The sequence below is a fragment of the Drosophila arizonae genome, chromosome X (genome assembly GCF_054131065.1).
Source record: "Drosophila arizonae isolate 15081-1271.41 chromosome X, UAZ_ARI_1.0, whole genome shotgun sequence".
In the NCBI taxonomy this organism is placed as follows: Eukaryota; Metazoa; Arthropoda; class Insecta; order Diptera; family Drosophilidae; genus Drosophila; species Drosophila arizonae.
The window spans coordinates 33,895,037-33,922,154 of NC_142927.1; the positions used below are offsets into that span (position 1 = coordinate 33,895,037).

The following is a 27,118-nucleotide window of genomic DNA, read 5'->3' on the forward strand; positions in this document are numbered from 1 at the left end:
CAGAGCTCTTTGCAGTTTTGCCATAACAAGTGCCTCCGTTCTGGTGACGAATTTGCTTGTCATCCTTGGTTTGATTGTCAAGCAAACGCTGTTTTTTAGAACTTCAACATTTTGTGAAATTCCTTGTACTCCCACTTTCCGCTTGATTCGGCGCAGTTGTAGTCGTTGAGCGGCCTCTTCAGATATCAATGTCTTTTGCGAGCCTCCATCGATGAGGGCCCTTAGCTGCTCATATTTTCCGGACTTGTTTTTAATCCGAATAAGCGCAGTTGCCAACAGCGTATCTTGTCCGTTGCTTTCTTTGAGACAATTGCTACTAAAGGTCTTGTTTTCGTTCGCATCCTCGTGAAGCAGATTGTTGTGTGATTTGGTACAATACTTGCATGACCAATCCTTTTGGCACTCTTTCATGCTATGGGAACCTAGGCATTTAAAACATAGAGCACTTTTAGTTACAAACTCCTTGCGTTTTTTAACTGGCTCTGCTTTAAATTTTGAACACCTGGTAATTTCGTGGTTGTCCAGGTTGCAAAATCGGCATATTTTGTGGCTCGTTCTCTTTGCTTCAACAAGCGTCTGGACGTCCCTTATCTGTACTGCGTCTATTGAATTGTATAGTTGCTCAACAAACTCTAGTACGTTTTGTAAGGATTGAATTTCTCTAGCCCTCTTTACATGTTGCTCGTAAAGTTGTAGGACTTCAGTCGAGAATCTTCGTAGCAAAATTTGAGCGATAAGTGCATCAGCATCGTTACCCATTTGGGCTGTTCGTTTTGCGATGAAAATATTCTCATTTGCTGTATCCAAGAATCGTCGGATCCTGCTTTCATCTTCGTTTTCCAGCAGTTCCATGTCCACTAGCTGGTTAACGGCGTTTGCGAATATCTTACGCTTATTTTCATAGCGCTTACATATAAGTTCCCACGCCGAATTGTAGCTAGCAGATGATCCACTTAACAAATGGCTCACTACCATTTGGGCATCTCCTTTGAGACATGATTTTAAGTAGTTCAGCTTCCTTGTGTCGCTGAAATCCTTCCTTTTGTGAACCATGTCGGAGAACATATCGAAGAACGTTGGCCAGTCTTTGGGACTTCCATCAAATTGGGGAAGATCCGACTTCGGTGGCTCTGGAACGTCTTCCTTTGTAATTTGCAAGTCGTGTAATTTTCTGTCAAGTCTAGATAACAGTTCATCGACGTTGCATTCCAGTTCTTCTATTTCATCGCTGCAGGCGGAATGCTCTCCATATTTTGATTCCAAATCTGCTAGCGCTGACTGAACTTTTTTCCATCGGAAAGATAACCTGCGTTTATAGGCAAGAATATCTGCGCTGTTGCTGTGCTCTAAGATAGCAGTCACTTCTGCCATTTCTTTTCTTACTTTTAGAGCTTTTTTGTCCACAAGTTCTACTAGATAGCCCATTGAGGTCGAACCGCTTTTTGAGAACAGTACTTCTTGTTGAATTTCCTGTTCCCTGGGTGCCTCAGTTTGCATATGCCAATTCTTGCTAGTGGATGGTCTATCGGCGTCCATATCGGGGTCGGTAATCTCGACCTTCATAAGGGCCTCTTTGTAGGTCCTGACATTTTCCCGCAATACATCGTATATATTCTGGATAAAATACGGATGATTGCTTGGGATACCGAGTTGTATTAGCGCCGCGTGATTGACAGTGAACTCTTCTGTCAACTTATTCACGACTGCTAACGCCTCCTTATCAGCTATGGCCTTTAACACGACGTCAAACAAGCTTGCTTGCTTCTTTAGAACTTCAATGGCTTTGTCTGACAGCATCTTGTTGCGGTTGTTGTAGTTTTTGTTTATTTGTGATTGATCTTCTTTTTGGCTTAACCCGTTGGAGGTGTTTTTGTTTTGATCGCCTTGTTGATCTTGCTGTGCCTCTACTCACAGCGTGGATTGGTAAGCCAAAGAGGAAACCACTTTTTTTAATTTAATATACAACTGTCACAACATTTGGTATTTGGTAGACTTGTGATCCGGCTCGAAGGACCATGAATGAATACACTTGACTGTGGTGGTGTTTAGTTTCGTATTGATCTTTATTCTTCTGAGCCTGGGTTTATATACCCAGACTCATGCATAATTTCAACCCTTAAATCTAGTGCGTATATTGCTGAGTGTGTAAGGCTCAACATTGGTCTATTAGCTATTCTTATCCTATCGCTGAGGTTGTAAGGCTCAGCGTTCGTCTCTTACATATCTGACTCTGGGGTTGCAAGGGTTGGTGTCCATTTGTCTATTTATAGAGTCCGTACATGTGATCCTTATCTTTTCCCAGCGCACTACTTGCTAGTCGTTGAGTGCGTCGGAGGCATGTATACGATCTTCGTATATTCATATGTTCCCATACTTATCATATTTCTATGTTCATGCATGTGCATGAACAATATGCATGTATTCGCCAAAGCACAAGTCTCTAGTATTTGAAATACGCCTTTTCCAAAGTGATGGTGAGGGGGTGAATATAGGGGTGGGGGTAAATTTTAACAAAAACCGAAATTGTATAAATTGCATATAAACATACATTAAAAGTTTGGAGACTCTAGCAATAAAGGTGTAGAAGATATAATTTAATAACTGGTTTTCGATAAGATTTTTTATCGATAAAAAAAGATCGGGATGAGTTATCGAATTTTAAAGGTAAAGGTAAAAAACGAGATCCGCGCTACGGTTATTTAAAAAAAAATCAAGTCCCTAGCTCTTACATCTTCTGAAATCGACGCGTTCAAACATACGGACAGACGGACAGAGCTAAATCGACTCAGCTCGTCACCCTGATCAAGAATATATATACTTTATGGGGTCTGACATGCTTCCTTCTGCCTGTTACATACATTTAACAAAACCATTATACCCTGATTTCCCATTGAAGAAGAAGAAACGAAGTCTCCTGTTGAGAGCGAGAGTGAGTGTGTTTACAATTTTTCGGTTGTGTTCATTAACAGAGCATACAAAATAAAACGGTTGACAGTTATTTGCAATAAACCGAAGTTCATTACAATATCTCCTAAATCTTTAGAGTTAGAGTCGCCAAATTTTAAATTTTAATTCATTTGCATTCATTTTATTATAATTTGCTAATTTTTTAAATTTCTATAAACATATTATATAAAATATATGTTTTCTTAATTAACAATTTTTTTATTTTTCAAACTTTTTTTTAAGGCTGCGTTAAGATGTTGCAATTTTGCAAAATCTTTATAAATAATGCCACCCACCTTACTCGTTATCAGAAAAATGAGATCGTAAGATTCGTCCGATCTCGCATACCAATATTTATATCGCAAGTTCTGCAATTATTGCGTAATACTCTTGAAGTATTAATTGGACTAAGCATTAATGAAAAAGAAGAGCTGGTGAACTACCTTGTACCTGAAGTAAGCAACTTTGCTATTATTTAACATCTAAATTTCTAAACCTACCACCCTTATTAGATTGAGACTACTCTAGGGATTTTAACTACTGTGATAGAGGAAATCAAAAAGTCCATGGAAACTACTTGTAAGGTAAGGAGGAATTGTTCCTCGATATTATATTATATAATATTATTTATTATTTTACAAATTAGGTTTAAAATTCATATGTTAACTTACAATTTAATCTCTTAAGTCAACTATTCCTATCAATTAGTACAACTTGTTGACTAGAATTTACGCTTAGCTCATGTTAACCGCAATGAGCTCTTGTCAATGCACTACGATCAAAAAGTCTGATAATATAGCATAAAGTCCAAATTTCTGTTTCTAAAATTAAATTTGTATACCTTGAACTAGGGTTGCTGATAATATATCAATATATCAATTTATTTAATTTGAAATATTTGTTGCCCAAATATCGAATACATTATGCGATATTTTTATACCCTGTACCCATTGAAAATGGGAAATCAGGGTATAATGGTTTTGTTGAAAGTCTGTAACAGACAGAAAGAGGCTTGGCAGACCCCACCAAGTATGTACATATATTCTTGATCAGGGCGACGAGCTGAGTTGATTTGGCCCTGTCCGGCTGTCTGTCTGCCCGTATGTTTGAACGCGACGATTTCTGAAGATATAAGAGCTAGAGACTTTAAGTTTTTTTTTTTTTTTTAAATGAGCGTATATACAGCGCGGATGTCGAGTTTGCTTTTAAAATTCGATAAATCAACCCGTTATGTTTTTATCGAATAAAAACATTCAAGTTCAAGTCAGATGCCACTATAGCTAATTGTGAATGATTTTTCATTTTTCTAAATTTCTCAAATATTCAATATAATATGTAGATCATATGCTGAAAGTTTCATTAAATTCCGTTCAGTCAAAAATTAATTAAAAATCATCAAATATTTGGCCAATTAACAAACGCACGTGTAGCAGCTACAATAGCATCGTATACGTGTGCACACACATTCAAACTTCTTCTAGAACATTCTTTGAATCACATCAGCTGTTAGTTTGGTTTAGTTTTGGTAGATGGCGCTGCAGCAGTGAGTTATGTCAACAAACCATCCAGAAGTGAGGTGGCGTAGTGTGTTAGCGGCATAACGCTCGATCGAAAGGTCGCGGTTTGAATCCCGATAGGTGCAACTGATGCTAATTCTTTTAATTGTTTCAAAATATTTTTATATTTTCATAAATGAGTTTTCTATTTAATTTATATTTTTAAATACACCGAAATTGAAATTTTAACCATACCAAATGTGCGTATTTAAAAGTTTGGTTATACTAGCAGTTTCTTAGAATCACATCAGCAGTTAGTTTGATTTAGTTATTGCTAGATGGCGCTGCAGCAGTGAATCTATTTCAGTTTTGGCAAAACGGCTTCCGAAAGGGAGGTGGCGCAGTGAGTAGCTGCGTGACACTCGATCGAGAAGACGCGGGTTCGATTCCCGAGCGGTGCAACTTATGTTAATTTTTTTAATTGGTTCAAAATATTTTTATATTTTATTAAGTGAGTTTTGTATTTCATTTATATTTTTAAATACATCAAAATTGAAATTTTACCCATAGTAAATGGGCATTTTTATTAGTTCGGTTCAGGGTAGTATCTAGTCGAGCACTCTCGACTAGAGTTTTCTTACTTGTTATTAATAGCGCTAGTGTGACGCCTAGTGACAAAACTTTTCGCGCTTGAAAAAGAAAAGGAAAGAGAAAATCTCAGACGCCAAAACAATGACGATATTTCCTCCCTCTCTTGCACCACTGGATTCTACCACCGGGGTACACCACGAACCGCCGCGCAGTAAGTCTCTGGAAGTTTTCGAGGTCGCTGGGTACGTTGCGCCCACAGCATACACGTTTTCTTTACATATTTCCATATTTTAGCCATACTAAATGGGCATTTTTATACCCTGAACCCATTTTCAATGGGAAATCAGAGTATAATGGTTTTATTGAAATGTATGTAACAGGCAGAAGGAGGCGTGGCAGACCCCACAAAGTATATATATTCTTGATTAGGGCGACGAGCTGAGTTGATTTGGCCTTTTCCGTCTGTCTGTCAGTCCGTCTGTCCGTCCGTCCGTCTGTCCGTCCGTCCGTCTGTCCGTATGTATGAACGCATCGATCTCAGAAGATATAAGAGCTAGAGACTTGAAAGTTTTGTTCCTAGGTCCGTGTATATCACGCGCATATCATTCTTTTTATATCGTTAACTATTCACGATATATTATTATCGATCAAAAACCTTATCGAAAGCTAGTTATTTAATTATATCTCCTACACCTTTAGAGCTAGAGCTTGCAAATTTTAAATGTAGACTTACATTCATATAATTTCGATTTTTGTTGTAATTTACCCCCCACCCCCTGACCGTCACCACTATAAAAGGCGCATTTCAAGTACTAGAAACGTGTGCTTTGGAATGTACATACATTTTTACCATATGTTACGCTCTAAAAGTTTCATTAAGATTGTACGTCTAGAAATCAAATTATTCAACAAATAAATTCATATAATGTTGCCCACACTCCAGCGCAGCCCAAGCGCAGTCGCTGCTTACTGCGCAGTTAGCTGAGCGCATTCTACTACGTGCGTGTGTATGTGTGTATGCCGAAAAGAAGTACAGAGTGATTAGAATATAAAATTAGAGGGTTCAGGGTATCTCCTAGTCGAGCAGTCTCGACTAGTCTTCTTACTTGTTATTAGTTGTGTTTAGGGTAGTATCTATAATAAACTGTGTTATAAATATGTGAGCCGGCTTCTTGCTCATCCCAATCCTGAGGCAAGACGAATTGGTAACTACCCGTGCATTCCGCAACGGCTGAAGTGGAAACGTTACTCCGTGATGCTCAATAATCACTTGCAATCAAACATATTTAAGCAGAAATGGGAACTATTACAGGCCAAACAGAGATGGGCACATGGTTGGATGTGCAGTACTACTATCCCTTCTAATAATGCAGTTTCTATTTTTAATCATCCTGTAAGGCGGGACGATGGCTTCAGACAGAACGCTGGCCCCAGTCAAAATACTGGTTTCAGTCAGGACGTTGGCTCCAGGCAAAATGTCATTCCCATAATATTGGCTCTGGTCGAATCCCAAACAGGATGCCAGTCCCAAAAGAGACGACGTTTCCCGGAAGGATGCGATTCCTAACAACATCTATACATTCACTAACACAATTAATCAAACTACTTTTGTATTTCACTTCACATTTAATGTAACACTCACATTTGAGATCTACACAGAGTAGGCGTTAACAAATTTACAATATTATACAGTAGTATAGCTTATCAACGGTCCAAAGAGTAATTAAGAATGTTAATTACTTAAAGAAACAGAAATAAAACAAGTAAGAATTTAGGGCTTTGTCAAAATTCACCTCCCATCCCTAATTCACCCCCTCACCCTCACATTTGTAAAAGGCGTATAGCAATTACTAAAAACTTGTGCTTTGGCAAATACATACATATCCATTATATAATCATAATCTGAAAGTATCATGAAGAAACTACATCCACAAGAAAAGTTATTGAACAATTAAGTTCCCTTAGTAAGCCACCACCATAAACAGCCAATGCGCGTTTTTGCGTGCGTGCGTATCTCTGTGTGTGTGCGTGTGTGTATGATGTGTTTGTACATGCCTGTGTGTGTATGCGTGTGCGCGTGTGTGTGTGTGCGTGTTTGTGTCTTGTGTAAGCAGAAAGACGCGAAAAAATATTGAAACACCTATTGCTCGAAGGGTTCAGGGGATCTCTCGACTAGAGCTTTCTTACTTGTTTTTTGTACGTTTTTACAAAAAAAAATTTTTTTAATTATTCCCTATTGCTACAGTAGCCATTGTTTTTTTATTTTAAAAAGAAATAGATGTAGTATAATACAAAACAAGTAAGAACGTTGCAGTCGGGCGATACCGATTGCAGAAGACTCATTCACAGCGCAAACGGTGTCAACCAGAGTATATAGTGCAATTTTCAAGTCTAGTGCGCAACAAAAAACAGGGCATGATCCCATTAAAATCCCATTAAAAATCATCGATAGCTATTGCTATGATCATTGCATCATTGCATTCAAATTACATATATGTAACAATTATTTTGTATATAATTGTGTATTTATTAATTAGATTGAGTATTTGTGATTGAAATTAGCAGAGTATTGAGACTTTAACAACTTTAGAACACTGTGAAAACTTGACTTCTAATCACCAGCGTGTACGTCTTTCTTCTTTTAATGTCTTCTTAACAGCTTGTCTCTACGCGTCTTCTTTCATCAACGCCGTCTCAATCACCGACTTCGTCTTTTAATCAGAGCTTGCAAATGAGAGTTGAGCGTTTTTTTGTTTATTCTCTTTCTCGCATCATAACCAAAAAATATTGTGCAGACACGTCTCTCTCTGAGCGTCACTCTCTGTTTTCTTTAGCATCTGTTTCGCTCAGACGCAATGCGATGACTCATTCGTTTGACGCTCTCACATGAGTGTCGCGTAAAACTAACACGATTTTCCCTCACACAAAGACTCTCAGCAAAAAACACTTTGACTAACAAACTCAGCAGAAAATGTTTTTGCCTTCGTGTGCATGTAAATACACGCATACATACATACAAAAAGAACGCAGCAATCGCGCGTGATTACCCATACAAACGCAACTTACCGTTACTTCATTTAACTCAAGCAAACGATCAGTGTTTGACTTGAGGAAACGAAAACAGAAACAACTATCTCCCTCAGAGCGCGAGAGAGCTAAGCCAGACGCGACAAAAACAGTTTCTGTCTGAGTTTTTTTGACTGTGTCACTGAAAGACACTTTTTTGCAGACAACGAAAAAGTGTTAACAGTTATTTGCGAGCTATGCTTTTAATGGATTTGCCACCCTGTTGTTATTGTGTAACTAGGATGCCACACCGCTCGACAACGTTTCTCATGCCATTACATACATAAATAATTTATACAATTTTGACTTTTAATAATATATATTTATGTCCATATATTTGATACCGGCTTCAAGCTAGCAGCAGATCAGCGCGATTTTCCTATACATGTGCACACACTCATCGTCTATTGTATGCGTACAGTCAGAAGCGCGCCTTTTCTCACATTCTTAGAATTTCGATTGATTTCTGGACTTTCTAGCCGTTCCTGTAGTTTTGTCTGATGACGCTCTCTTAATAAGCTATTCTATTTTAGCAACTGGCTGGTTAACCAAAGCAGTGGTGCGGGTGCTAAAGGCGACGCAAGTAATGTTAGGGTAGGAGGTTCGAGCCTCTTGGATGTTATTTTTTTTTTATACCCTGAACCCATTGAAAATGGGAAATCAGGGTATAATGGTTTTGTTGAAATGTATGTAACAGGCAGAAGGAGGCGTGGCAGACCCCACAAAAGTATATATATTCTTGATCAGGGTGACGAGCTGAGTTGATTTGGCCCTGTCCGTCTGTCTGTCCGTCTGTCCGTCTGTCCGTCCGTCCGTCTGTCCGTCTGTCCGTATGTATGAACGCGTCGATTTCAGAAGATATAAGAGCTAGAGACTTCAAATTTTTTTTTAAATGTCCGTAATTACAGCGCGCATATCAAGTTTATCATTAAAAATCGATAACTCATCCCGATCTTTTTTTATCGATAAAAAACCTTATCGAAACCCAGTTATAAAATTATATCTTCTACACCTTTATTGCTAGAGTCTCCAAATTTTTAATGTATGCTTATATGCAATTTATACAATATCGGTTTTTGTCAAAATTAACCCCCCACCCTTAAATTCACCCCCTCACCCTCACTTTTGTAAAAAGCGTATTTCAAATACTAGAGACTTGTGCTTTAGCAATTACATGCATATCTATGTTATAATCATAATCTAAAAGTTTCATGAAGATCGTATGTCCCCAAAAAAAATTTATTAAGCAATTAAGTTCTCATAGTAAGCGTTTACTGCCGCCCATGCGTGTATATGCTTGTGTGTGTATATGTATGTAATTGTTTGTGTATGTGTGTGTATGTGTGTGTATGTATGTGTGTATGTATGCCCGTGTGTGCGTGCGTGCGTGCGTGTGTGTGTGTGTGTGTGTGTTTTTTTTTTTATATTCATTTATTGACAAAAATTATACAAATTGCAAGTTGCGTGGTGGCTAGGATAGCGCGCGGTGCTTGCGGGACGGCCGTAAAGCATTGCTTCGCAAGCACTATGCGCTACCTTAGCCTGGGACAGCTCGTCTTCTCGATCGCTCGACTCTGCGGAGCTCCATCATCACCGTGGCCGCGAAGGTGCTTGTTAGTTCCCAAGCTTTCTCCGATTCCAGCATGGCGTTGACTAAGTTGTCCGCTCTGATGGAGCGGCCCACTGCATCTTCCAGACGACGCCTCTCCTCCAGGAACCGTCCACATTCGAAAAGAATGTGGTTGGCGTCTTCCACATGCCCTCGCTCGCACCAGGGGCACTCGTCAGATTCCTCGTGGCCAAAGCGCTTCAAATAGCTCCGAAAGCATCCATGACCCGAGAGGATCTGCGTAAGGTAGAAGTTAACCTCGCCATGTTTGCGGTTAACCCATGGTTCAAGCTCCGGGATGAGCTTGTGCGTCCACCGCCCTTTAGCTGAGCTATTCCACCTTCTTTGCCATCGTGCGATGCTGTTCGCCCTGACAGCGTTGAGTCGCGTAGGCCCGTGCGAATTCCGCTCCACGGCTTCGGCGACCAAATACTCCAGTGGCACCATACCGGCTATGACGAGCGCCGCGTCATCGGAGATAGTCCTGAAAGCGCAGCTGACTCTGATTGCGCTCAGCCTGTAGATCGCGCAAATGCCTCGGCTGTAGCTCGGCGTTGCCATCGCTCTTGCCCATATTGGCGCAGCATAGAGGATGACAGACCTAATGACGCTCATTAGGAGGAGACGTCGTTGCTGTTTAGGTCCCCGCGTGTTAAGCATGATTCTCGAGAGAGCTCTACAAGAATCAGCTGCCTTTTTATGCACATATTCTAAGTGCTCGCGGAAAGTTAATCTTGTGTCTATCATGACACCAAGATATTTTATCGCCCTCTTTGACGCAATGGTGACGCTGCCGATCTTTATATTGGCAGTTTCCACTCTTTTGCGACTGCTGACTAGTACAACTTCTGTCTTGTGTGCCGCAAGCTCGAGCCCAGCTCCTGTCAACCAGCTTCGTATGCGATTGATACTTTCGCTGCACATATCCTCTGTATCTTTGAGCTCCTTTCCTATGGCTACGACAGCTACATCATCAGCAAAGCCAATGGTGTGCGCGCCTGCTGGTAGTTCCAAGCGCAGTACGCCGTCGTACATGATGTTCCATAGGAGAGGCCCCAGCACTGAGCCTTGGGGTACTCCAGCTGACACTGTATGAGTTTGGGGACCCTCACTCGTGTTGTATACCAGTGTTCTTCCTCTGAAGTAGCTCTTTATTATCTCTCTTAGATATTTAGGGATATTATATTGTGACAGCGCATTCAGTATCATATCCCAACTAGCTGTGTTGAAGGCATTCCTTACATCCAGGGTCGCGATGATACAGTATTCCTTCGTCCCGTGCCTCCATCTGGTGCCTTGAATAGCGGAAGTGGCCAGACCAACAACTTTGTTAAGCGCGTCCGTTGTTGACCGGGCCTTCCGGAATCCAAATTGGTTTGGTGACAGGCCTCCGGCGCTTGCAATCGCAGTCTCCAGCCTAGAGCAGATCAGTTTCTCAAACACCTTTCCCATGGTGTCTAAGAGACAGATCGGTCTGTACGAAGATGGCTCATCTGGTGGTTTGCCAGCCTTGGGTAGCAATACCAGATTCTGGGCTTTCCATTTTGCCGGGAACGTCTCTTGGATCAGGCATTCGTTAAATAATTCGGCGAACGTACTTGGGTGCAAGGCGAGGGCTAGCTTTAGCGCACGATTTGGGATCCCGTCCGGCCCTGGAGCTGTGTTGGTTCTAAGACCTCGGAGAACTACTGATATTTCTTCCTCTGTAACTAAAACAATTTCAGTGCTCGTTGAGCCCTGATCAGCAGACTCGGACTCAGGGGCGTGAATGGAGCTTAAACTTTCTGGAAAGAGTGTTTCCACAATCGATTTAAGCTCCAGACGATCCGTAGGCTGCACCTGTCTACCTGCGTATAGTCTTTTAACTACTATCTTATATGCCCTGCCCCAAGGGTCATATTCGGCTGAGTCGCACAACTGTAAAAAACATTCTCTTTTGCTTGCCCGAATGGCCTTCTTCAGCTGTCTTCTAGCTGCCTGGTAAGCTAACTGTTTCTCAAAAAACGTTGACCTACCGCGAGCCCGTTGGTAGCTTCTTCTCGCCTGGATGCATTTGCGACGAATGTCACCTATTTGCGTATTCCACCAATACGTAGGATCATGTTGTCGCGTGAACTGCTTGCGACGTAACATGCTGCTATTGCAGGCACACTGTATTTGGGCTACCATTTGGCATGCTCTGGCCTCAGCATTACCAATTGTACCCAGAGACTGAATGGCCTCTGAAAAGACCGCGGGATCAAAAGTATCTAGCCGATACGACTCCCTCCACAATGTTGACGCCCTGGCAGGTGGCTCACCTATTGTGAACAAAAGTGCCGTATGATCGCTGCCTGTATAGCTATCGCAATGGCTCCATGTTGCTCCCCGAAAGAGGGATGAAGTGACAAAAGTAATGTCGATAACAGACCCGTATCCCGCCCGACTGAAGGTGTACTCATGGCCAGTGTTGAGCAGTGCAACATCTAGTGTCGCGAAGATCTCCAGTAGGATACGACCTCTGGCATTTGTTGTTGGGCTACCCCATTCTAGCGCCCAGGAGTTAAAATCTCCAGCTATAATGGCCTTCCGACCCCTGGCATCCTCGGCAAGCTCGTCGAGCACCGTCGTGAATTCACTGAGCTGCATGCTGGGGGCCAGATAGCAACTGTAAAGCCACAAGCTACCATATCGGCCACGTACGAACCCATTGAATGACTTAACATTCGAAAGTACGTTCGTTGAGTTGCCGCATACCCACAACGCAGCTTTGCCATTAACGTCTGTTGACCATGTCCTAGGGCAGCTGGTTCTACAGTGGTGAGGCTCACTGAGAAAAGCTACATCTATACATTTTTCCCTAATGGTCTGCTCTAGAAGATCTTGGGCAGCAACACAATGATTTAAGTTAAGCTGCAAAAACCTTAACATTTCATTTTACGAGCAGCTTCACGGTAAGATGGGCACTTGAAGCTGCCTGCTGAATGGTCCGTCTACTTTTCACCTTTCCGGATGCAGAGGCTACATTTTGGTGGCTTGGTGCATGCTTTGGCACTGTGACCCATCTCTCCACACCTGAAACAGGCGCCCTTTAAGTCACAGTCGCTGCCGCAGTTTGCTGCCATATGACCGTAATCGAGGCACTTGAAACAGCGTTTAGGCTGCTCCACGGCTCGGATACGGCAAACTACCCATCCTATTCTAATTTTGGACAGCTCGAGCAGAGTTTTAGCTTTCCCAATTGGAAGAGCAACCGTAGCTCTTTGCTGTCCACCAAAAGCTGGCCGAAGCGATTTGATAGCCTCAATGGGGAGTGAGCTATCCTTCAACTCCACCCTAATTGCCTCCAAGATCTCCTCTTTGGTCGCTAACTCATCTAGATCGCGAATCTCAACTTGCGCCGATTCGGTAAGTGTTTTAACTACCGCTCGGTCTCCCAAGGCCTTGCCTACAGCTTCGTGCAGAGCCTCAGCGCTATGCTCCGGCTTCCTACTCAGTTGCAGTAAAAGGTCCCCCTTAGCTGTCTTCCTAATGCCTTGAACGTCGCTGCTCAGATGCTTCAAATTTGGGTCGTTTTTAACTACACGAAGCATGTCCGCATAGCTGCAACCCCCTACGCCTGAAATCGCAATCGCGTCAGTCCTGGGACGTTTTTGCATAGGCTTTCGCCCTTTGACGACTGTCCAGCTGCTCTGGTTTGTCTGTCGGGCGGCCTGGTTTGAAGTTTCAGATTCAGCTGTAGCCCGTAGAGCCATTGGTTCTTTTGGGTTCGCTGCACTTCTATTGGGCCTCGGCTTTTTTGAGGGAGTTTTCCTCTGTTCGGAGGCAACTTCCCTCGACCGCTTGGGAGTATTGCTACCTACTGTAGCACTAATGCTCGCTGCCTTAAAGTTTTCGCCTACTTTTTTGAGTGGCGTGGTCTGCACCTCACAGTTTTTAACCGAACGGTTGCAGAACGCTTCGGCCGTCTTGTGAAGGCTGACCAACCTAGCCAGCTCCTCTCTCATTAAGGCATTTATATGCCGCTGACCCCCAAATAAGGCAGACAAACCCTCTAGTGTAGGTCCTATTTGAGCTAACGCTTCTTTTAGTGACTTGGGTGCCTGGCACTCAGCCACTGGAGCCTGGATAGAGGTCGACGGCTGCGCCAACACCCTCTGTTGTTGCTGCGGCGATCGCTGCAACGAGGAACGACGCGCAAAAGCTTGCAGCTCGTCCTCCATCATGGCATCCATTTCTGCTCCGACTACCACGGCGTGAAGCCTGTAGTGGGCAATGGCTACTACTATAATCTGAGTTTACAACCCGCAGTAACTTAAACTCAACTTGACTACAGCGAGAGCCCGAAAGTATGCACTACTTTTAATAACTGCTACTTCACTCCAGCAGCTAGGTTGCTGTCTTTGCTAAGGCTTAGCAACTCACCAACGTTAGTGAGCAGCTGATTGCCCGATGCAATTTCCAGCACTACTAACAGCTGTTAGAGTGAATGCACCTGATTTTTCTTATTGCGCAAGTGTGACGCCTAAAGTTACAAAATTTACGCGCTCACAAAAGACAAGGAAAGGAAAGAAGCCCTGACGCCAAAACACTGACGCTATCGCCCCCCCTCTCTTGCACCACCGAATTATACCGCTTGGGAATTCCACGAACCGCCGCGCAGTAAGTCTCTGGTAGTTTTTTGAGGTCGCTGGGTACGCCGCGCCCACAGCAAACACGTTGACTTCAGTTCTTTCCACTTTCACAGGGGAAAACACAGTTCAAGCTATTGTCTACGATGGACCACGATGACATCGACCGCACTCCGTGAAAACGCAACTGTGTGTCAACTGCTACTGCTCGTGTGTGTGTGTGTGTGTGTGTGTGTGTGTGTGTGTGTGTGTGTGTGTGTGTGTGTGTGTGTGCGTGTTTCCTGTGTAAGCTGAAAGTCGCGAAAAATTATTGAAATAGCTATTACTCCAAGGGTTCAGGGGATCTCGTAGTCGAGTAGTCTCGACTAGAGCTTTCTTACTTGTTTATTTTATAATTTAGGTGAAATCATTTAGTTTAATAAAATTGGCAAACAAATAGATATAAATATAAAGCAAAATGGTCTTAATCATCTTATTTAAAAAATGTGGTTGTAAGAAAAATTATTTTAATTTAAAAAAAATATGCTTTGCTTCATTTTTGCATGCAATAATTTCCAAACATTTTATTATTACTTGTTTTTTATACCCTGAACCCATTTTCAATGGGAAATCAGGGTATAATGGTTTTGTTGAAATGTATGTAACAGGCAGAAGGAGGCGTGGCAGACCTCACAAAGTATATATATTCTTGATCAGGGCGACGAGCTGAGTTGATTTGGCCCTGTCCGTCTGTCTGTCCGTCTGTCTGTCCGTCTGTCCGTCCGTCCGTCCGTCCGTCCGTCCGTCCGTCCGTCTGTCCGTATGTATGAACGCGTCGATTTCAGAAGATATAAGAGCTAGAGACATACACGCATACACACACACAGGCATACAGACACACATACACACACTCACACGCATACACACACAAACGCATACACACACACATACACACACACAAGCACCCACGCATAAACACGCATGGGCTGCAGTGAGCGCTTACTATGAGAACTTAATTGCTTAATAACTTTTTTTGTGGACGTACGATCTTCATGAAACTTTCAGATTATGATTATAGCATGGATATGCATGTAATTGTCAAAGCACAAGTCTCTAGTATTTGAAATACGCTTTTTACAAAAGTGAGGGTGAGGGGGTGAATTTAAGGATGGGGGTTAATTTTAACAAAAACCGAAATTGTATAAATTGCATAGAAGCACACATTAAACATTTGGAGACTCTAGCAATAAAGGTGTAGAAGATATAATTTTATAACTGGATTTCGATAAGGTTTTTTATCGATAAAAAAAGATCGGGATGAGTCTATCAATTTTTATTGATAAACTTGATATGCGCGCTGTAATTACGGACATTAAAAAAAATTTTAAGTCTCTAGCTCTTATATCTTCTGAAATCGACGCGTTCATACATACGGACAGACGGACAGACGGACGGACGGACAGACAGACGGACAGGGACAAACCAACTCAGCTCGTCGCCCTGATCAAGAATATATACACTTTGTGGGGTCTGCTTGTTACATACATTTCAACAAAACCATTATACCCTGATTTCCCATTGAAAATGGGTTCAGGGTATAAAAACGATCAACTCTCATTTGCAAGCTCTGTGTTAGATATTTTGACATGAAAATGCTTTTCGGCTTGGGTGCAAGTTCAAATCCCACGGAAAACTCGTTTTTGTAAATTGCAAATTTTTGTTATTTAGCTTTTTATACTATAAATGCCGGTTGCCACGCCTCTAGTAGCCGTAGACTCCTCATTTTGGCTGGTTAAGCAAAGCAGTGGCGCGGGTGCTAAGGGCGACGCAAATTATGTTAGTGTAGGGGATGTTCGAAACCTCTTCGATGTTATAATTATTATTATTATTATTATTATTTTTTTTTTTTTTTTTTTTCATACATATTTCGTTTTTTATAAAATAGATATTTTATTGGGAAGGTGCGTGCTTGAATGAATGGCACTTAACACTCTTCTTTTTCGTAGTCAAATAATTTTATACGTTTAAATTTGTTTCTTCTTAAATAGCCCTCAAATACATATACGCAAATACATACATATATATATGTCGCAGATTCATTATCGTCTGGTTCCACATTTATTTTCCCAGCAGCGCATGCCTTGCGTTTTCTCGGATCTGACATGACGCGACCTTTCTACTTCGAGTTTTCAACATCAATCCGCGTCACTTTTCTCTTCTTCACCAATATACTCAAGTGGATACATACCACGCTCAATACTAATACGTCTTGCTAGATGTTATAGTCATCTCACTCTGTCGCATTGTCAGGCCGAGACTACGCAGAACAGATGATCTGTTGGGCTCTCGAAAATTACATGGTTTGTGAGACAGATTCACATAAAGGAAAAGGGATAGAATCCCATAGCGGTAAAACAACAATTTGGTTCTCTTTCGTTCTCTTTACTTCGCTTACTAGAGATGATACATATGTAGATCAGTGACGGTACAAGATTTAATTGAATAACGAAATATCGGAAATGCAAAGAAAATAAAAATATCGATACGACATATATATGTATATATGTAAGTCTGCAGCCGCTACACTGGCTTTTCTTTGCTATGTGGCGTCATAACAATAATGTAATTTCGTTGTAACTACTGTTGCTCGATACGACGCGGTGGTGCTGTAGGCTGAAGCGCCGGCAACCTTTATTTTAGATATTTTGACATGAACATGATTTTCGGCTTGGGTGGGAGTTCAAATCCCTTCGGAAAACTCGTTTTTGTAAATTGCAAATATTTTTGTTATTTTAGCTTTTTTATATATTATTATTTTATAAAAATGTTTCCTTCCGTGCTATCTGTTAGGCCTATTTATGTGAACAAATACATAAATAGATGGCTGACGCATATAAATGCCGCAATATGGGCCCTATAAATGCCGGTTGCCACGCCCCTGATCAAGAATATACATATATACTTTGTGTGGTCTGCCACGCCTCCTTCTGCCTGTTACATAAATTTCAACCTGGTACATACATTATACCCTGATTTCCCATTGAAAATGGGTTTAGGGTATAATAAAAGGTAAACCATCAGAGCTTCATTTTTAATTTTTTTAGACTCATTCACGATGTGAAAAAGTATATTGGTTTTGTGCAATGTCCGTGTTACTGTACGTCCGTCTGTCCGTATGAACGCAATCTATTTCGGCGCTATTAAAGATATACATATACATATACTCGCGTATATCTCCGATTTATAAAGTGTTAAAGTGTGTACATACCAAAGTACTTTATGTTTTTATTATACCCTGAACCCATTGAAAATGGGAAATCAGGGTATAATGGTTTTGTTGAAATGTATGTAACAGGCAGAAGGAGGCGTGGCAGACCCCACAAAGTATATATATTCTTGATCAGGGTGACGAGCTGAGTTGATTTGGCCCTGTCCGTCTGTCTGTCTGTCCGTCTGTCCGTATGTTTGAACGCGTCGATTTCCGAAGATATAAGAGCTAGAGACTTCAAATTTTTTGTAAAATGTTCGTAATTACAGCGCGGATATCGAGTTTATCATTAAAATTCGATAACTCATCCCGATCTTTTTTTATCGATAAAAAAACCTTATCGAAAACCAGTTATAAAATTATATCTTCTACACCTTTATTGCTAGAGTCTCCAAATTTTTTATATATGCTTATATGCAATTTATACAATTTCGGTTTTTGTTAAAATTTACCCCCACCTCTAAATTCACCCCCTCACCCACACTTTTGTAAAACGCGTATTTCAAATACTAGAGACTTGTGCTTTGGCAATTACATGCATATTCATGTTATAATCATAATCTGAATAATCATGAAGATCGTACGTCCACAAAAAAAGTTATTAAGCAATTAAGTTCTCAAAGTAAGCGCACACTGCTGCCCATGCGTGTTTATGCTTGTGTGTGTATGTGTGTGTGTAAATGTATATTTCATGCATATGTCTGTGTGTATGCGTGTGTGTGTATGTATGCCTGTGTGCGCGTGTATGTGTGAGTGTGTTTTTTGTGTAAGCTGAAAGACGTGAAAATTTATTGAAATAGCTAATGCTCCAAGGGTTCAGGGGATCTCGTAGTCGAGCAGTCTCGACTAGAGCTATCTTACTTTCAGCAGATGATCTACATATTATATTGAGTATTTGGGAAATTTAAAAAAATGAAAAATCATTCACAATTAACTATAGTGGCATCTGACATGAACTCGAATGTTTTTATTCGATAAAAACATAATGGGATGATTTATCGAATTTTAAAAGCAAACTCGATATCCGCGCTGTAATTACGGTCATTAAAAAAAATTCAAGTCTCTAGCTCTTATATCTTCGGAAATAGACACGTTCAAACATACGGACAGACGGACAGACAGACGGACAGGGTCAATCAACTTAGCTCGTCACCCTGAACAAGAATATATATACTTTGTGGGGTCTGCCAAGCAGTGCTGCCATTTTAGCCATTAAGTTGCTAGATCTAGCAATTTTGAATTTGAGTTTGCAATATTTTTTTTAAATTGCTATTAGCCACAAATATAGCTATTTTTAAAAAAAATTATGCAACTTTTAGCAATTTTGTGATTTTTGTGATCTCACAATAACATCATCTTAAAAAGAACTCAACTTGTTCAAAATCATAACAATATCGATAAATGCACAAACTTGTGAACAATAGTTCAATAGTTGTGAACAATAAGTAGTTTACAAATTCATCGAAAGTGATCGAGTGTCATTAGTGCGCTGAGCTTTAAATTGTATGCCTTTTTGTTAGATTCATTAAAAGTTTTATAAAATACGCCAAAAACGTATACCCAAAAATTTCGCGATGTGTGGTTGAGTGGCGAGTTTAAAGAGTGGATTCGCAAGGATGACACAGACTCAACAAGGGCCTATTGCGCCTATTGCAAGTGCACTATTGGCGCGAAGCTTTATGATGTGCGCCACCACGCTGCCACAAAAAAATATATAAGAGCGATGGGTGCGTGTACACAAAAAAAACAAGTTGCCTTTTGTTGTAAAAAGTGACAAGACGGAGGAGCATGAGGCTGCACTGTGCCTATACATACATTGCAAAACACGCAGCAATAGTGACAAGCGATCATTTGTCGCAATTATGTGCTCACCAATTTGCAGTTTGCCAATCGGCAGCAAACATAAAATTGGGCAGAACAAAGAGAAGTCATATAATAAAAAATGTTCTTGCCGAGCACTTTGCGGAAAATTTGCGGGCTGATTTTGGTGATTCAGTCTTTTGCTAGATGAATTGTTTAAATTTTCTTAAATCTTTAGGAGTTGCTATTAACTATTTCAGCAATAGTAAAGGCACAATTGTCTCAACATTTCTAAGCCTTGAGCTTATTGAAGTGGGCGACGCGATATGCATAGCAGATGCAGCTCCAAATATGCTATTAATGATGAAGAAAGTATATTGGAACAATTGGACGACATTTTAACTATCATTTAAAAACTTAATCATAAATAAAAGGAATAAATTTAACATATAAAATTTTAACAAAATTTGGCCATTTCTTTTAGCAATTTTAATAAATTTTTTAGCAATTTTAGCAACTTTTTTTGAAATTCTAGCAATTCTTGCCTTCAAAATTCTGGCAGCACTGCTGCCAAGCCCCCTTCTGCCTGTTACATACATTTCAACAAAATCATTATACCTTGATTTCCCATTGAAAATGGGTTCTGTGTATAAAAATAGAAGTTGGAAAATTTGCAAAATAATGTATCAGAGCGACACAAAATATATTATTTTTGATATTTGGTGCGGGAACTCATGCTAAAAAAGCGGTATATCGCAAAAAAAAAAAAAACAAAGTGCTGAGTATTGTCTGAAGTGCAAGTGCAACAAAACTCTATTTCCGATTTGGTTTTAAGTTCCGATCCCTCAATAACAGAGCAGAGGGAGTTACCGCGCAGACAAAAATCAAAATTATCAAAGTCTGTAATTTACATATTTATTAGAAGATTATTTCTATATATTTAGCTGTATTTGATTTAAATTTAAAAATGTGTTATTTTTCTATTTTTTATTATACCCTGAACCCATTTTCAATGGGAAATCAGGGTATAATGGTTTTGTTGAAATGTATGTAACAGGCAGAAGGAGGCGTGGCAGACCTCACAAAGTATATATATTCTTGATCAGGGCGACGAGCTGTGTTGATTTGGCCCTGTCCGTCTGTCTGTCCGTCTGTCCGTCCGTCCGTCCGTCCGTGTGTCCGTATGTATGAACGCGTCGATTTCAGAAGATATAAGAGCTAGAGACATACACGCATACACACACACAGGCATACAGACACACATACACACACTCACACGCATACACACACACATACACACACAAGCACCCACGCATAAACACGCATGGGCTGCAGTGAGCGCTTACTATGAGAACTTAATTGCTTAATAACTTTTTTTGTGGACGTACGATCTTCATGAAACTTTCAGATTATGATTATAGCATGGATATGCATGTAATTGTCAAAGCACAAGTCTCTAGTATTTGAAATACGCTTTTTACAAAAGTGAGGGTGAGGGGGTGAATTTAAGGATGGGGGTTAATTTTAACAAAAACCGAAATTGTATAAATTGCATAGAAGCACACATTAAACATTTGGAGACTCTAGCAATAAAGGTGTAGAAGATATAATTTTATAACTGGATTTCGATAAGGTTTTTTATCGATAAAAAAAAGATCGGGATGAGTCTATCAATTTTTATTGATAAACTTGATATGCGCGCTGTAATTACGGACATTAAAAAAAATTTTAAGTCTCTAGCTCTTATATCTTCTGAAATCGACGCGTTCATACATACGGACAGACGGACAGACGGACAGACGGACGGACGGACAGACAGACGGACAGGGACAAACCAACTCAGCTCGTCGCCCTGATCAAGAATATATACACTTTGTGGGGTCTGCTTGTTACATACATTTCAACAAAACCATTATACCCTGATTTCCCATTGAAAATGGGTTCAGGGTATAAAAACGATCAACTCTCATTTGCAAGCTCTGTGTTAGATATTTTGACATGAAAATGCTTTTCGGCTTGGGTGCAAGTTCAAATCCCACGGAAAACTCGTTTTTGTAAATTGCAAATTTTTGTTATTTAGCTTTTTATACTATAAATGCCGGTTGCCACGCCTCTAGTAGCCGTAGACTCCTCATTTTGGCTGGTTAAGCAAAGCAGTGGCGCGGGTGCTAAGGGCGACGCAAATTATGTTAGTGTAGGGGATGTTCGAAACCTCTTCGATGTTATAATTATTATTATTATTATTATTATTTTTTTTTTTTTTTTTTTTTCATACATATTTCGTTTTTTATAAAATAGATATTTTATTGGGAAGGTGCGTGCTTGAATGAATGGCACTTAACACTCTTCTTTTTCGTAGTCAAATAATTTTATACGTTTAAATTTGTTTCTTCTTAAATAGCCCTCAAATACATATACGCAAATACATACATATATATATGTCGCAGATTCATTATCGTCTGGTTCCACATTTATTTTCCCAGCAGCGCATGCCTTGCGTTTTCTCGGATCTGACATGACGCGACCTTTCTACTTCGAGTTTTCAACATCAATCCGCGTCACTTTTCTCTTCTTCACCAATATACTCAAGTGGATACATACCACGCTCAATACTAATACGTCTTGCTAGATGTTATAGTCATCTCACTCTGTCGCATTGTCAGGCCGAGACTACGCAGAACAGATGATCTGTTGGGCTCTCGAAAATTACATGGTTTGTGAGACAGATTCACATAAAGGAAAAGGGATAGAATCCCATAGCGGTAAAACAACAATTTGGTTCTCTTTCGTTCTCTTTACTTCGCTTACTAGAGATGATACATATGTAGATCAGTGACGGTACAAGATTTAATTGAATAACGAAATATCGGAAATGCAAAGAAAATAAAAATATCGATACGACATATATATGTATATATGTAAGTCTGCACGCTTAGCATCAAGCATTCCAGCCTTATACACGCGCTCATTTGTATGTGTGTTTGTATGTACACATAAATGCGTACTCAAGCATATTCTAAGAATCTCGCTGCGATTGATTTGTCTTTGCATTGTTTTTAAATTTCCAGCCGTCATTATGTGGCGTCATAACAATAATGATTTTGTTTTAACTACTATTGCTCGAAACGACGCAGTGGTGCTGTAGGCTGAAGCGCCGGCGATCTTTATTTTAGATCATAGCTCGCAAGTAACTGTTAACACTTTTTCGTTGTCTGCAAATAAGTGTCTTTCACTGACACAGTCAAAAAAACTCAGACAGAAACTGTTTTTGTCGCGTCTGGCTTAAGTCGCTCGCGCTCTGAGGGAGACAGTTATTTCTGTTTTCGTTTCCTCAAGTCAAACACTGATCGTTTGCTTGAGTCAAATGAAGCAAACTGTCAGTTGCGTTTGTATGGGTAATCACGCGCGATTGCTGCGTTCTTTTTGTATGTATGTATGCGTGTATTTACATGCACACAAAGGCAAAAACGATTTCTGCTGAGTTTTTTAGTCAAACTGTTTTTTGCTGAGAGTCTTTGTGTGAGGGAAAATCGTGTTAGTTTCACGCTCATGTGAGAGCGTCACACGAATGAATCATTGCATTGCGTCAGAGCAAAACAGATTCTAAAGAAAACAAAGAGTGACGCTCAGAGCGAAACGTGTCTGCACAATTTTTTTGGTTATGATGCGAAGAAGAGCATAAACGAAACAAGTAAGAAAGCTCTAGTCGAGACTGCTCGACTACGAGATCCCCTGAACCCTTGGAGCAATAGATATTTCAATAATTTTTCGCGTCTTTCAGCTTACACAAAAACCACGCACACACACACGCACGTACGCACACACAGGCAGACATACACACACATGCATACAGACACACATACACACATACACAAACACATACACACACATACACAAACATTTACGCATGGGTGGCAGTGAGCGCTTACTATGAGAACTTAATTGCTTAATAACTTTTTTTGTGGACGTACGATCTTCATGAAACTTTCAGATTATGATTATAACATGGATATGCATGTAATTGTCAAAGCACAAGTATTTGAAATACGCTTTTTACAAAAGTGAGGGTGAGGGGGTGAATTTAGAGGTGGGGGGTTAATTTTGACAAAAACCGAAATTGTATAAATTGCATATAAGCACTGACCAGAGAACACATAGACTAGACATGTAGTACAAAGTTTTTCAACACCGAAAAATCTGACTCCTAGGGCCTATCAATTTCGTATTTGCTCGGCTCTTCACTTTTTAGGTTCGGGCTACGAAAATATGCGAAGGTACAATCATTCCGCTTCATGCGCTCGACCGAGATGGTCAAATGTTGAATAAAAGATTCCTCTATGCTCAATTTTTGTTCTTGCTCTCTCGCTCTCTCTGCTCTCTGCTCTCTCAATATGTATATGTATGTATGCATGTGAGCACAAGCAGCAGCTCACGAAAATTGAAATTTCTTCGCGTTAGACTGCCGTTTCTTCCCTTACGTGAAGTGTATTCCGAACTCTTCAAGCCGTTTGCCATGCGTTTTCGTTATTATTTGTGGGAAGGGTATGAAAGCGTTGGTGCGCATAATGAAAATGTTTTCGCGATTAGCATGCATACACACTCTCGCTTGCTACATGTACTATGAGCATTTGTATGCCTGTGTGCGAAGCTCTTGCCGCCTGTAGCAATTTTACAGCCCAGCATTTGCATTTGGTCGATCTTGTGAAGTCCTCACATACATATGTATGTATGTATGTATATACATTTGACTGTGTGTACGCATGGGATGTGCTGTTCACAATTATGGGATATCACTTGTAGAAGCATTTGTATGCCTATGTGCCTTTACATGTGCGTGTGTGTATATCTTTGTTTGTATGCTTGCGAGATTAACATTGGCGTGTGCCTACCTCAACTTTTAATGGTGTAAACGATTTTGGGTTTTAATTGAAGATGCGCGCTTATATTTAAATAGCGGACTAACTAAAGTGACAGGTGCACTTCCCATTACTTTTGATACGTTTTTTTACTTGCGTGCACCTGTATATGTATGTACATATATGAAAGGGTGCAGGGGATCGAAAATTTATTGAATTATAAATTTATTGAATTATCTTGTTAATTTTATTAAATTATCCTTGTTTTTATTGATTTCTTTATATTAAATTTAATGTTTTCTATTTTTATATTTATTAAATTAGTGATATAATATTACCCAGATTCCTATTTAAAACAATTGTTTTTATGAATTGTTAATAGAAAATAAAAGGTACTTAAATACAAGCGCGCCTCTTCATATATGTACATACATATACAGGTGCACGCAAGTAAAAAAACGTATCAAAAGTAATGGGAAGTGCACCTGTCACTTTAGTTAGTCCGCTATTTAAATATAAGCGCGCATCTTCAATTAAAACCCAAAATCGTTCACACCATTAAAAGTTGAGGTAGGCACACGCCAATGTTCATCTCCCAAGCATACAAACAAAGATATACACACACGCACATGTAAAGGCACATAGGCATACAAATGCTTCTACAAGTGATATCCCATAATTGTGAACAGCACATCCCATGCGTACACACAGTCAAATGTATATACATACATACATACATATGTATGTGAGGACTTCACAAGATCGACCAAATGCAAATGCTGGGCTGTAAAATTGCTACAGGCGGCAAGAGCTTCGCACACAGGCATACAAATGCTCATAGTACATGTAGCAAGCGAGAGTGTGTATGCATGCTAATCGCGAAAACATTTTCATTATGCGCACCAACGCTTTCATACCCTTCCCACAAATAATAACGAAAACGCATGGCAAACGGCTTGAAGAGTTCGGAATACACTTCACGTAAGGGAAGAAACGGCAGTCTAACGCGAAGAAATTTCAATTTTCGTGAGCTGCTGCTTGTGCTCACATGCATACATACATATACATATTGAGAGAGCAGAGAGCAGAGAGAGCGAGAGAGCAAGAACAAAAATTGAGCATAGAGGAATCTTTTATTCAACATTTGACCATCTCGGTCGAGCGCATGAAGCGGAATGATTGTACCTTCGCATATTTTCGTAGCCCGAACCTAAAAAGTGAAGAGCCGAGCAAATACGAAATTGATAGGCCCTAGGAGTCAGATTTTTCGGTGTTGAAAAACTTTGTACTACATGTCTAGTCTATGTGTTCTCTGGTCAGTGATATAAGTATACATTAAAAATTTGGTTTTTAAGGTTTTTTATCGATAAAAAAGATCGGGATGAGTTATCGATTTTTAATGATAAACTTGATATGCGCGCTGTAATTACGGACATTTAAAAAAAAGTTTGAAGTCTCTAGCTCTTATATCTTCTGAAATCGACGCGTTCATACATACGGACAGACGGACGGACGGACGGACGGACAGACGGACAGGGCCAAATCAACTCAGCTCGTCGTCCTGATCAAGAATATATATACTTTGTGGGGTCTGCCACGCCTCCATCTCCCTGTTACATACATTTCAACAAAACCATTATACCCTGATTTCCCATTGAAAATGGGTTCAGGGTATAATAAAATAGAATAAAACAAGTAAGAAAATTCTAGTCGAGAGTGCTCGACTAGATACTACCCTGAACCCAACAAATAAAAATGCCCATTTAGTATGGCTGAAATTTCAATTTCGATGTATTTAAAAATATAAATAAAATACCAAACTCATTTAATAAAATATAAAAATATTTTGAAACTATTAAAAAAAATTAACATCAGTTGCATCGACCGGGATTTGAACCGCGACTTCTCGATCGAGCGCCATGCAGCTAACTACGCCACTACGCCACGTCACTCCTGCTAGTGGCGCTGGCAAAACTCAAATAGATTTACTGCTGCAGCGCCATCTACCAAAACTAAACGAAACTAACTGCTGATGTGATTCTAAGAATCTGCTAGAATAACCAAACTATTAAAAACGCACATAAAGTATAGTTAAAATTTCAATTTCGGTGTATTTAAAAATATAAATTAAATAGAAAACTCATTTATGAAAATATAAAAATATTTTGAAACAATTAAAAAAAAACTAACATCATTTGCATCGATCGGGATTCGAACCGCGACTTCTCGATCAAGCGTCATGCAGCTAACACACTAGGCCACCCCACTTCTGCTAATGGTGCTGGCAAAGCTCAAATAGATTCACTGCTGCTGCGCCATCTACCAAAACTAAACGAAACTAACAGCTGATGTGATTCAACGAGTGTTTTTGTTGTAGCTGCTGCACGTGCGTTTGTTAATTGGCCAAATATTTGATTATTTTTTATTAATTTTTGACTGAACGGAATTTAATGAAACTTTCAGAATATGATCTACATATTATATTGAATATTTGAGAAATTAAAAAAAAAAAGAGAAATCATTCACAATTACCTATAGTGGCATCTGATTTGAACTTGAATGTTTTTACTCGATAAAAGCATAACGGGATGATTTATCGAATTTTAAAAGCAAACTTGACGTCCGCGCTGTATATACGGTCATTTAAAAAAAAAAATCAAGTCTCTAGCTCTTATATCTTCGGAAATCGACGCGTTCAAACATACGGACAGACAGACAGACGGACAGGGCCAAATCAACTCAGCTCGTCACCCTGATCAAGAATATATATACTTTGTGGGGTCTGCCACGCCTCCTTCTGCCTGTTACATACATTTCAACAAAACCATTATACCCTGATTTCCCATTTTCAATGGGTTCAGGGTATAAAAATGTAAAGGTAAAAGAAAACAAAAAAA

The 27,118-nt window shown here is 40.0% G+C and overlaps 1 protein-coding gene and 1 long non-coding RNA gene across 21 annotated transcripts in view; one reads left to right on the plus strand and one right to left on the minus strand.

Moving 5' to 3' along the window:
* The window catches only part of LOC149268240 (uncharacterized), a 50,039-nt gene extending 32,055 nt beyond the window's left edge, over nucleotides 1–17,984 (minus strand). The window contains exon 1 of the long non-coding RNA XR_016270944.1: nucleotides 16,375–17,984. This is a non-coding gene — a long non-coding RNA (uncharacterized LOC149268240). The remainder of the gene's footprint in view (nucleotides 1–16,374) is intronic.
* Nucleotides 1–27,118, plus strand: part of LOC108620537 (uncharacterized) — a 180,157-nt gene that overhangs the window by 21,509 nt on the left and 131,530 nt on the right. For 18 of the 20 annotated variants that reach the window (XR_016270937.1, XR_016270938.1, XR_016270939.1 and 15 more), the window contains 2 exons: nucleotides 3,190–3,401; nucleotides 3,459–3,530. Coding sequence is in view for 12 of the 20 variants with exons in the window: in XM_089473648.1 (XP_089329774.1) it covers nucleotides 3,190–3,401; nucleotides 3,459–3,530 (284 nt within the window). In the remaining 8 variants the exon portion in view is untranslated. Of the gene's footprint in view, nucleotides 1–3,189; nucleotides 3,402–3,458; nucleotides 3,531–27,118 lie in introns of those variants that run through there. The other 2 variants (XR_016270943.1, XM_089473662.1) reach the window with 1 other exon arrangement.